Here is a 12,382-nt window from a genome sequence, read left to right on the forward strand (position 1 = left end):
CCTGATTTGGCTCTCCATCCAATAGACCACTAGCCAATAGAAATATAATGCAAGTAACACGAATTCAAATTTCCAGGTAGTCACCTTTTTTAAATTATACTTTTAGTCAGCCATTTTTTTTTTTTAGAGAAAAGGAAGCACATAACCCCTGGGCAGATATTTACCTCACCCACTTTTCTACAACATGAGACTGTTCTGAAACTAGTTGTGGCAGGTTTCACTCTTTGACTCTTCTTCTAAGTCTATGGACTGTGAACACATGGAATTTCCACTGCGTTTTGGTCTGGATTATCTGCATCTGGAGAACGCCAGAGCAAGGAGCTCTGTGTCCCAAGCCACTCTGCTGTGGGGGAGAAGGCAGGGCCACTAGAGGAGAAGCTGTCTCCTAGTGCCTGGGGATGGACAGGGAGGACAGGGAGACACCACCGGCCCTCATGGTACTCTTATCACTTGTTCACTTATGGATTTGCCCTCTACCTTTATGAGAGAATTTCAGGCTACTTAAGTGATCAGGTTTAAGTCAGAACTCGCATCCTCACAGGACAACAGCCCTTTGCAGGCAGGCCTAGTGAGCAGGGTCATCCCTCAGAGGACTGCTCCCCCCAATGGTCACTCTGTTTCCTTAGTTGTGTGGCCCAAAGACAGCTGCCCCCGTGGCCTGCTTCCTAGAGCACAGGGGCCATCTGTCCTACTCAGGCGTCCTCAGACACTGACTCTGGAGGCTTTCTGCTGTGTCCTGAGGTTTGACTTACATGCTATCACTAAATCCTCACCATGGCCTGACCAACAGGTTTGCAAAGAGAGAAAGTGAGGTTCTGAGTGACTAAGCCACTCTCCAGGTCACGCAGAGATCCAGAGCTGAGTGGTAATGCTCAGCTGCTCCGTCGGCTGTAACTCCACCGCACTGTAGTTCCTTTTCCTCTCTGACCACGCCACACAAGAGCCCCCGTAGCGGACTTTTATGCACAGCCTGCCCCACCCTCCTCCCACCATTCCAGGTTTGGTCTCATCCCAGGTCCTCTAGATATGCCCAGGACATTATTTTAAATGCTTTTGAAGGAGGCCATCTTTTGTTTCTGAGTAGAAAATTATATATGTTTGTTATATATGCTTATTATTATATATGCTTATTATTGTAAACTACTCCAGCATTTGCAGAGAAGTCCAAGAAATAGTGAGCATGTCACTTTGATCCAGCCACAAGGGGGCGCTGCTTCCCTAGGACTCTGCATATGTGCATATTTATGTCTGATTTTCATAAATAGAAACTTACTGTGAGGAACTTAGGCCTGCCTGTCCTTACCATGCCCAACCTGTTCTGTATGCAGCCTGGTGACCCTGTGTCCTGCGTTTCACCAAGTCAACAACGTCTACCCATGTGAACATAGCCTACCCATATATGGTTTGTAGTATGCAATGTTGCTGCATTCATTTTGCATAAATGAGCTGATGTCACCCATAGTCCATGTCTTGCTTGTCTGCTTTGGTGCTAGCCTTAGGAAGGACCAAGTCGGCTGAGAGTGGATGCAGTCCTCTTTGAAGGCGCACAACGCTGCAGTGTTTCATCCCCTCAGCCTCTCCTACGTTCAGTCTGTCTGCAGCCTCACACCCAAACCAGAGCCATGATCTCCACCCTCTAGCACGATATTCTATTGATCCTCAGAAAGCCTAATTCGGTGCAGTCTTGGCAGAGAACCTCTCAGCACTGTTTCAATTGTCCTGGCCATGCCAGCCTCAACATGGAGACCCATGGGCCTCTTACAGGATGGCCTGCAATTCAGCCTGGTCCAGCAACTCTGGGCCCTGGGCTGCATTAATTCTTCTGGGCAACCATAGACAAAGGGTTAACCATGTCCTGTGGCTTGTCCAATACCCTACTTCCTGCTAATGATGGAAAAAGCTGAGAGTTGAGCCAGGTCCCTGGCTCTAATAAAAATATGTCTGGGACAGGCGATTTCAGAACACCTGTCAGTGGTAATCCATCCCTCTCCTGGCGTCTTCCAGTGGTGATTTCCCACATCAGCTGTGCCTTCATTTGATGCTTCAGCTTCTTACACATAGAGCTTTCTCTGATAAGAGGCTCAGGACTCCTGGAATGCAGAGGGGTGGGGGCCTAGGAAGCTGGGGGGTATAGATACACAGCCAACTGATTTGATTAATTAATTGATTATTAAACAATTTGACCCTGGGTGTCACTCTGTAGCCCAGGCCGGCCTTGAACAGACAGCCTGGGATCGCAAACATAAGCTAAACTTCAGCTTGAGACAGCTGGCTTGAATCTCAGCTCTGTGGCTTCGTAGGGGCACCTGTGCCTTAGTCTGCTTGCCTGGATAAGATGACTGGGAGCAGGAAGGTGGTAATTACACAAATGGAAACTGGTACTGTGTGAAACCCCATGATCGTATGCTCTAGGACCCAGACTATTTGGGATGTCAGAGGTACATAAGTCTCTTTACGTTGCAAGTTCCTCCTCCAGGTCTAGAACAACAGACCTGTATATTACATCTACACTCAACACAGCCGTGTTTTACAGTACCCACCCATTCAGGAATCATCCCGAACAGAACAAAAGTTCTAAACTGCTTCTCCGGCAGTTCCAGGCTTTATTCGAAACTAACAACTTTGCTAGAAAATTTAAAATGTGTCACAGTTTTACTGCTTCTTGGTCTTATGGCTAAGATCAAGCATGGTGTCTGTTCTTAGGCCCTTAACCTGCAGCCGTTTCCAGGGTTTCTAAGCTTCTCCAGGCGAAGGCTTTTGGACTGTGCTGTGTAGAGGCCTGCACGTCACTGATATTATTCCCATTACACCCAGGCTCCAGGTCAAGACACTGTGCTAAATGCTCAACTTTCCATCCCCCGTGGGGTCTCTGAAAAGCCCTATTCCCCGGGGACCTTCACATAGGCCTGCTTTGCCTTTCCTGGTCTCCTCATTGTAGTCTGAACATCAGCTCTCACAGTGCAGGTAATGAAACCCTGTGCCCGCCTGCCCCTCCCCCGACTCCCACCCCCACACTCATGAGGCTGCTCCCATGGCCTTCCACGGTCCTCGGGGTTACAAGAATCTTCTTGTACGGAAGACAATGTTCCGGGATGGTGAAGTCTCCGATGGAGCTCAGTGGCTTCTGTTTGCAGCTTAACTCCTGGCTTCATCTATCTGGCTTGTGTGGGCATGTTGATTTGGGAGCACTCGTCAGGAGGTGGGTGGGAGGAAAAGCATGTCATTGCAGGACAAGCCCTCCCCAGTACTTAGCTTCGGAGGGAATTTCTCAAAGATACCCCGGAGAGCCACTGTCTGCCTTTTGTGGTGCAGACAGCCGTTTCACAGCAGCAGTGAGCCCCAATAGCTCATTTTTCTCTTCCACCTTAGAGAAAGCTAGAGTGAAAGCTTCTAGCTCCCTTCAGAGGCGGCAGCAGAGTGGAGTGGATGGTGCCGCCCCAGACAACCCCACCCCCACCCCCACCCCAGCATCAAGCCCTTGAGGTACAAGTCCTACAGAAGGGTGGAGCTGAGCAGCCACTTACCTGGATGGCGATGGGAACAATCTTGTTGGCTAGGTTCTTATACAGCAGGCAGATGGGGGCGGCCAGGAACTGGTGTGTACAGGGGTCAGTTTTGTTAGCATCAATGCCATCCAGTAGTTCGTAATCAACGATGAAAATGTTCCCTTCCTGTGGGAGGCAGCCAAATATATTCAAGCTACTTTAAGCAGAAATGGACCTGAGGGCCAGGCCAGGGGCTGGGTGGGACTGATGGTCTTCAAGACATGCACACCTCACCCCCGTACACGCACCTTCTCTGTAACCTGGTGTGTAACAAACACTCGAAACCGTTTTACTAGGAATGGTGATTCCTCACTTGACTGCACAGTAACTAAGTGCTGGCTGACAACCGGCTATCCCTGCCCTTGTCAGACCCCTGCTGGCTCTGCAGGTCAGTGTGCTAATCACTGGAGGAGTCTGTCTAACCTACTTTCCTCTCTCTTCAAGGCCAAGGGCACAGAGGTAAGTCCTCACTGTCTCCTGCAGTGTATTATTGTAACATCATACTCTACATTTACTTTCAATGCAGCGATCCATTCACCTATCATATTGGACAGAACGAGTTCCGAGCTTCCTCCTTTGTGGTTCAGAGGTGTATTTGAACCAAAATATTTGCTGCAAACATTTAAAATATGTCACAGTCTTGGGTCCCAGAAACAGGTAAACAGGTAACACCTATCAGAACAGACAGACAGACAGACAGACACTCACAGACACAGACATAGACACACACACACCACACCACACCACACTTGTACCAGGATAGTACTACCACAGCCTGGAGCTGAAGTAATCATCTTGTGGAAACCAGATCCACCCCGTCAATCAGTAATGAAGACTTCTTTGGACAGTTGCAGTACCAAAACAAATGGTCAAAAAGACTGGAGCTTCTTATTAAGTCACATCTTGTCCTCAGGCCCAAGACTTCCCCTGTTTAAACCTAAAGCTCATGCCAGTGTGCCAAGATGGATTTAGGGGTCACTGGACCCCATTATCTCCTCCCTGCTGTGTGTCCATATTGACTAAATATCTCTCTGCTTTAACCCATGTTACCCATCTCTTTTGTTTGCGTTAGGGGCTGGGTGGCCAAACCTACCCTGTCTGGGCCTTGGGAACCTGGGCTTTTACCCTAAAACTTTGGGTACAAGTGGAATTCAAAACACATGGGTCTGGGTCTCCAGCTTTAAAGCCAGTTTTACATATTTGTTTTCTACTTTCTAATTATTTATTTTCAAAGCTAAGATAAAAGATTGGCCACAACTAACTCAGGTTCATTGTCCCCGAAAGCTGCTCGGTGCTCCTGGAAGAAGTTGAAAGACTACTCTGAGGATGGTTTGATGAGGCTAGAGGGGGTCGATGGGAAAAGTCAGACACCCAGATGCTGCTGTAGGACTTCATTTAGATCAAGTTCAACACTCGGCAAATTAACCACTGCCACCCAGGACAGAGTCCTCCAGGAAAGGAAGAGATGGGAGGGGTGGGGCTACTCTCTACAGAGATGGGTAAAAGAAGGGTCCTTGAAAGGTTCTTCTATTCATGTTCTAAAACTAAATTTCATTGGAAAAGATTTAAAAAAGGGGTTGGTAATGCAGTTCAGTGGAAGAGAGCTTGCTAAGACATGTGAGGCTCTGGGGCCAATTCTCAATACTGAAAACAAAGCAATTTATGACCTTTGAGCTTAACATGTCACCGAGTTTGTCAAAGAAAGGTGTCAAGAATGATGGAGGGCCCCATGAACTGTGCTTGGTGTGTTTGCTGGGAACAGTGTAAGAGACAAGGTGGTATGCACGTAAGAGTCTAATCAGTATGCACGTAAGAGTCTAATCAGTACTGGATGTTAGATTACTAGATTATTTCCTCATGATCTAAACCACAGCAGAACATCATCATCATGTGTTTGATGGACCAGCTCAAAGCGAAGATAACCCATAAGCCACCTTGCCTGGAGTTGGTAGGGGCTTACCAGTAAGAGGATGTTGCCTTGTCTTGGAGAACAGGCAAGGTCCTACTTTTGAGTGGTTAGGGACAATTGTGGCAGTTTAGGTCCCCCTCAGTTCTAAGATATGCTTATTTCTGTGCATGGGGTGGGTGTAAAGAGTTATTAATGTGGGGTGGGTGTAAGGAGTTATTATTGTTGCTGGATGTCTGCCTGCCTAGAAGTATGACGGGTCTCATGCAGGTCCTGATGAATGGGGAAGGACTCCCTACGTGGACCAGGACCCCAACTTCAGTTGGTTAAGTAAGCTCCCAAAGGCAGGAAGTTAGGGCTGAATGATATGTGTTTGGAGTCTCAGTGTGGGCTGGGTAACTAGGCAGGTGACCAGAGGCAACAGGTCATATGAACAGCTGGAAACGGAGGCCCAGTGGTGCTGGCTGCAGTGGGGAGATGGAGAAGACAGTACGCAGAGGGTTGTTGGGACTGTCAGCAAGCAAAATAAAATCTAGCACGGGAATGCCTGGTAGATCTCATCAGATACAAGCCGATTCGGTTTGGACTGCATCCATCTCAAGATCAGCCTTGGAGCTGGGGATGAGGGCTGGAGCCTGCAAGTGAGAACTAGGAAAGACTGGCTTATGGAAGTGGAAGGTGTGCAAGGGACAAGTAGTGCCTATGTTTCTAATTTGCAATATACTTCTTTTCCCAGGTTCCTCACATTTACAAAGTGGGTGACAGTTGGGTGAAGATGTGTAGAACACACCTGTTACAGGGAATGACACACTGTAAGCCCTCTTGTAATTATTGATATGGACCTTGAACGCACTGACACTGTATTTGCAGATGTGAGGATTGTGTAGATACAACCCCTCCTGTGACTGAATGTGGCTCGCACAGTGCCCAAGACCCTCCTGGATACTGCAACCAGGAAAAGGAAGAAACTACTGATTTCACACTGTCAATCAAACACAAGCCAGTAGTAGTCTGGGGATCAGCAAGCACTGCGCAGCAGGAAGTGGCTTCTGTGGAAAGACTAGGTCTCTTCAGCAAGCAGGCCTACCTGTACTTCCTGTTCTAAACTGAGCTGCCGCTCTAGGCTGCACTCCACCATTTCTGTGGTCACTGGGAGCTTCTTAGGCAACTCTGTGCAGCGCTTGATGAGTACTGGGTTGCAGCCATTCAGGAACTGGTAGCCAAACATGAGGTCCTCTTGCCAGTGGTTCTTGACTCTCTCTGTGGGGAGAACAGGAGGGCAGACCCTCTACATAGGATGGCTGGGCAGGCCCTCATGGCCCTGCATGAGGACAAGTCTTTGTAGGGAGCCTTTTTGGGGTCATCAGGATCCTCTCACTTGTCAGTCCCACTTGCTGTATCCCTACTTATTGTTGAGTCAGACTACACAGCTAGTCTTCCTTGAGCTACACCTCAGTGAACAGCGAGACTACCAAGCACCTGCTCTTTTCAAGGTCTTTGGTCCTTCAGCCCAGCATGAAAAGAGGGGAGAAAGCTGGTCTCTTGTGCTGAGGTCAACATCTTTATCCAACCATTTCTGCCTCCTTAAAGAGTGATGGCTGTCATGACTGTCCAGGACAGTGCCAGAGCTTCAAACAAACAAACTCTGGACCTAAGGACCCCATTGCTTTAAATTTTATTTTTACTACCGTTAAGTGTGTGTGTGTGTGTGTGTGCGTGCGTGCGTGCGTGCGTGCGTGCATATGTGTGTGCGTACACGCGCGTGCACAGGTGTCTTCAGAGACCAGACTTTGGATCCCTCTGGAGCTGGAGTTCTTGGTGGTTGTGAGCCCCCCAGTGTGGATGTTTGGAACTGCACTTGAGTCCTTCGCAAGAGCCGCCATCGCTTCCACCTCTACTTTGATGTAGCCCAGTCCTGCCTCGGCTCTGGGTAGAAGAGCCACAAATACAAAGAAAAAAGTATGTATGAAGGAAAAAGTCCCAGTGGCCTTGAGACTTCTGGTGAGATGATGCCGAGGGTGCTTGGCTTGGATGTCTGCAAGTCTCAGACAGAAAAATAAACTCTTCCACCCACAGAACCCCAAGATCCCACTTACCAGAAATAGTGTTGCTGATTTTGACGAAGATTTTCTCAAAGTCAGCAAAGTCATGCCAGGAAGACTGGAACATGTGCATGAAGCGATTGATGAACAGGTTCTCCATCCTGCAAACCAGGGGACAGGTCACCTTGCCCACCACTATGCCTTGCAGTGTGTCTTACTTCCCACTCGGGAGCCTCCTGATAGCCCAGGCAGTTCCATGGGGTAGGTGCTGGCCTCGTAGGACCAGGGAAGAAGTTAGTGTGTGGCAGATACCGTTCCTACTGCACCTCAGCTGTGCAAGAGACCAGGCTCTGAATCCCACCTCTGCACCTGTTCATTCCTTTGCAGAGCACAAGCCATAAATGGAGCAGGACTTTTAAACTCCTGAAACCTGCCCCTAGTGTGTTCTTTCTGTAGCAAGGCTGCCCCTCCTAAGCTTCCCCGAATAGCGCACCAAATATTACCCACCCCAAGCCTGTGGACATTTCTCACTTAAACCACACTCAACCCCCTGGCCCCCCTAGGTCTGTGGCCATATCATAATCTAAAATGCATTTATTCCAACTGCAGAAGTCTCCAGAGTCTTGCAAGCTCCACCCTGTTAAAAAACCCAAAGTCTCTTCTGAGACTCAAGGCAATCTCTTAATTATAACCCCTGTAAAAAAGGAAACTGCATACTTCTAACACACAGTGGCACAGAATGTACATTAACATTCCACAAGGGAGGCAAGTGGGCATAGTGAAGAAATACTGGGTCAACGTAAGGCTGAAACCCAGCAGGGCACACACCAAATCCTTCAGGTCCACGCCTATTGTCAAAGGGCTTCGATGGCTCTGCCCTTCCGGCTTTGCTAACTACAACATATATTTCTCTCTTGGGCTGATTCCAATCTATGTATGCAGCTCTCCTATGTATGTATCTCTCAGCTCTGACATCTCCAAAATCTTGGGGTCTCCACTGCAACCCAGGCCACACTTGTACAGCTTGATGCAATAGCCTCTCAGAGTATTTTGCTCTTATGGTCTTCATACAGGGGCACCCTTGACACACCGTGCCTTGCCTTAGTGGCTTTCTAAAACCATGGGAGAAGAATCCACAACCCCTTCATTCTGGCACCCTCCATGCCTCTAAAGTCAGTACCATATGGATGATACAGTTAAACTCAGCTGTCAGCTTGGGACAGACCCTGGTCTCTTGAATCACGGGAACAGCAGCTCTTTCAGTCAGTTCCTTTCTAGGAGCAGAAATCTCCATAGGCTCCTGTTCAAAAGTCGGAAGCTTATCTGTGTGACACCCTTCCTGGGTTCCAGGGCATAAATAGCAGGCCTCCGCTTAGCTATGATAAGTTCCTTAGCAATGACAGCCTCTCCTCAACAAACACATGCTTGGCTGCTAAACTTCCTGTAACTTTTCTCTCCCTAAATTGTACATTTGTATTTCTTACTGCCTCACTTTCTCTCTCTCTCTCTCTCTTTTTTTGTAGACCTGCATAAGTATCATTGATAATACATTATGTAGTCTTGACATTCCCAAAGATTAAATATCTACTACACATTGCTTTTCAATTCATCCTCGGGTAATCTCTCAGGGCATGGACAGAAATCAGCCAGACTCTGCCAACTATTACGTGAGTGGCCTCCAGCTTAGTTGCTACTTTAGCCCATGATTCTCTCTGACACCTTTTGAGCTTGGCCTCTATAGTGTACGTTGCTCTCATCACTGGTGGCTTTCAGACTCCTATGTAGACAGCCTGTTAAGCTCTTTATAGCATTCAACTGCTTTTCTAGTCCCAAGTTCCAAAGGCTTCCTCATTTTAAATCAAAGCAAAGCAAAACAAAAACACCCATGGCCAACGGAACAAAACCAAATAGTAAGAACCTACTCTCTGCGACCATCTTCTGTCTAATTTAATTTCCTGTTGATGGGATAAAGCATCATAACTGTGGCAAGTTATAGAGGGGAGAGTTTATTCAGGCTCATGATCCATAGGGTTAGAGTCCATAATGGTGGGAACAACATGGCAGCAGGCAGCAGAGAGCTGACAGTTCTCACATCTTTGATGGCAAGCACAAGGCAAGAGAGTGAACTGGAAGAGGAAGCCTTCAAAGCCCACCTCCAGTGACACACTTCCTCCAGCAAGGCTGAACCTCCTAAATAAACTTTTTCAAAGGTCTCCACCAACTGGGTACCAAATGTTCAAATATCCAAGCCTACAGGGTCATTTCTCATTCAGACCACCACGGTTACTTTATATATAAATTATGTATTTATATATAGGTGCATATATGTGTGTGTAAATTAGTTTATCTTGATCCACTGGGATCTTGATTTCCTTACCTAGAAGCGGTCAACAATACCTGTGAAAACACCCAGTGCAAGCAGACTCATTTGTGGTCCTCAGCCCTGGCTGCCTGTTGGGCGTGCAGGTAGTCAAGTCCCTCTCTCCAAGACTTGTCTGTGGTTATGCTGGATGCAAGAAAGTGCTAAAAGTCCCTCAGGGACTATAAGGCTCAGTTGGACTTTATGAATTTAGGGTTTTTTAGATTTGTATGATTCTAAAGTTTTCCAGGAGTCAAAGTATAGCATGAACGCTGTCCTTGATGTGGTGCTGAAATGTCAATGTTTTTTGACAGAATATCCATGGTTGTGCCAGCATCCTGCCGTAGTAATAGAGTGCAGACATGTAACCCAGAGTTCAGTGTCTCTGCTTTTTATTAGCAAAGGACTTTAGGCAAGGTCCTCAACCTTCTTATTCCTTCTCAGGTTCTTCAGCTGCAGAGGGGGCAATATGTGCTGTGGTGTTTGAATGGCCCCCATAGGCTCCTATATTTGAATGCTTAGTCATCAGGGAATGGGACTATTTGAAAGGATTATAAGGTTTAGGAGATGTTGCCTTGTTGGAACAGGTGTGTCCTTGCTAAAGGACACTGGGGTTGGGCTTTGAGGTTTCAAAAGCCCACATCTGGTCTAGGTCTCTCTCTGCCTGTGGACCAGCATGTAAAGCTCTCAGCTACTTCTCCAGCACCATGTGTGCCACCATGCTCCCTCTCCCCACCATGATGATAATGAACTAATCCTTGGAAATGTGAGCAAGCTCCCAACTAAATGCTCTCTTTTATAAGAATTGCCTTGGTCTTAGGGTCTCTTCACAGCAATAGAACAGTGATAAACCCATGTGCCTATTTCATGAGGTCCCTATGACAAACGAACAGGAATCCAAGTCATGGGACCAACAGTGGCGTCTGAGTCATTGTCACTATAGAATCTGCCACCTGGCATCAGCCTGGGCACCATCTTCAGGTAGACTGGCTGCAGGAATGAACTGGAAGTGGAGAGGGAGTGTTATAAGCAAGAAGAGCCTCTCTGTGAGCCGAAAGCACAGTGCTGTCTGTGCTAGAAAGCTTCTGGGTCAAGGCTGTTTAGATATCCGTCATCTTAAAGTTGGCAGGTCTCTACCTCCTGGCCTTGATAGAACAAACACATGGGGAATGGTGGTCAGCTGACCTGCTCCCCCAGCTCAAGGCCAATAAAGGAAAAGAATGAGGGTCCTATTATAAGAAAGACCAACTGTGAGTCTTTTCTATCAAATGCTCTAAAACTTGTATTCAGGACAAGGAATTAAACTATTTTTACTCCCCCGCCCCATAACCTTGGACTTTTATGGAAATGCTTTAATTTCTCCTCCCCCAGTGAAATCTTGATTTAAAAGTCCACTGCTGTATTGTAGGCATTTGTAGTGACCTCTTCCCCCTTCCTTAATTTCTTGAGCCAGCTCCGTCCAGATTAGCTAGTTAAGACTGTGAGTGGGAATCAAGCAAGTGGAATCCCTGTCTTGGTGTGTGGCCCCCCTTCTGACCAACAGTACTGCTTGCCTTGTCCTGACACTTGAGGTAGAATGGCGTGCTCTTTCTTTGAGATCCCGAACTCTTTTCTACCACTCCCCCCACCCCCAGCTACCAGATGGGCCACCCACACCCTGAAGTCCCTAAAACTTACGCTTTTGAGTAGTTCAGAACAAAGTCCACTCCCTTTTCACTATCAAACTGGATATCTCGGGGCAGATCCTTGTGGCATTTAGCATCAATACTCAAAGGGAAGCCGGGGTTCCACTCCATCCATCTGGCACAAGAAAAGTGAAAACACTATGTTAGAGATGGCCCTGTTGGGTGTCCCCTGAGCGGAGGCTGCCATGTTGTCAGACAAGTTTATACACGGTGGTCTCTTTTCCCACTATAAGCTCAGTGTGCTATAAGCAGAGGTGCCAGGAATCCTTCCAACATTGTATGGCAACCATCTGTGCTATGACATGATCGCAATGTTACAGATATGAGGCCCGCTTACACTAAAGATTTAGTGAATGGAACAGATTGCATTGGAAGGAGTGAGGAAGATCCCAGAGACATTATTCAACACAGGTGACTTTGAATGGCCCCAGAGCCTAAGAGAGGCCTGCCTTGACAGTCAAAGGTAGAGAGGACTTTAAGGCTCCCAAGCCACACTCAGCCTTAGTGTCAAATGTCGTTCCAGCTTGGTCAGTGCACATCCTGATTCTGTGTGCGGTGGTTGGGGAAGGAGATAGCTTTCACGGTGGAATCAGAGGGCATTAGAGGAAGTGAGAAAGAACACTGGGTGCAGAGCACTGAGGGAATGCCCCTCTAACATCTGGCCTGCAGCAGGGTTAGAGGTGGTCACAACCAAAGTAGTTCCCTCTGAAGAGAAGCAGACACCAACTCCAGGGAGAATGTTTAACTCCTACAGCCTTCATGCATCAACTCACTGAACACTCTCCGGGAACAAACTAACAAAAACAAAATCATGTTCATCCATTTGGGACAGAGAAAATAAATTG

At 47.5% G+C, this 12,382-nt stretch overlaps 1 protein-coding gene across 2 annotated transcripts in view; it reads right to left on the minus strand.

The window, feature by feature from the left end:
- The window catches only part of Alox5 (arachidonate 5-lipoxygenase), a 47,179-nt gene that overhangs the window by 6,829 nt on the left and 27,968 nt on the right, over positions 1–12,382 (minus strand). For both annotated transcript variants that reach the window (XM_039107106.2, NM_012822.2), the window contains 4 exons: positions 11,530–11,652; positions 7,548–7,654; positions 6,539–6,711; positions 3,525–3,671 (listed from right to left, as the gene is read on the minus strand). In XM_039107106.2, coding sequence (XP_038963034.1) covers positions 3,525–3,671; positions 6,539–6,711; positions 7,548–7,654; positions 11,530–11,648 — 546 coding nt within the window. In that variant the 5' untranslated portion in view covers positions 11,649–11,652. The remainder of the gene's footprint in view (positions 1–3,524; positions 3,672–6,538; positions 6,712–7,547; positions 7,655–11,529; positions 11,653–12,382) is intronic.

This window comes from Rattus norvegicus, chromosome 4 (genome assembly GCF_036323735.1).
Source record: "Rattus norvegicus strain BN/NHsdMcwi chromosome 4, GRCr8, whole genome shotgun sequence".
Lineage (NCBI taxonomy): Eukaryota > Metazoa > Chordata > Mammalia > Rodentia > Muridae > Rattus > Rattus norvegicus.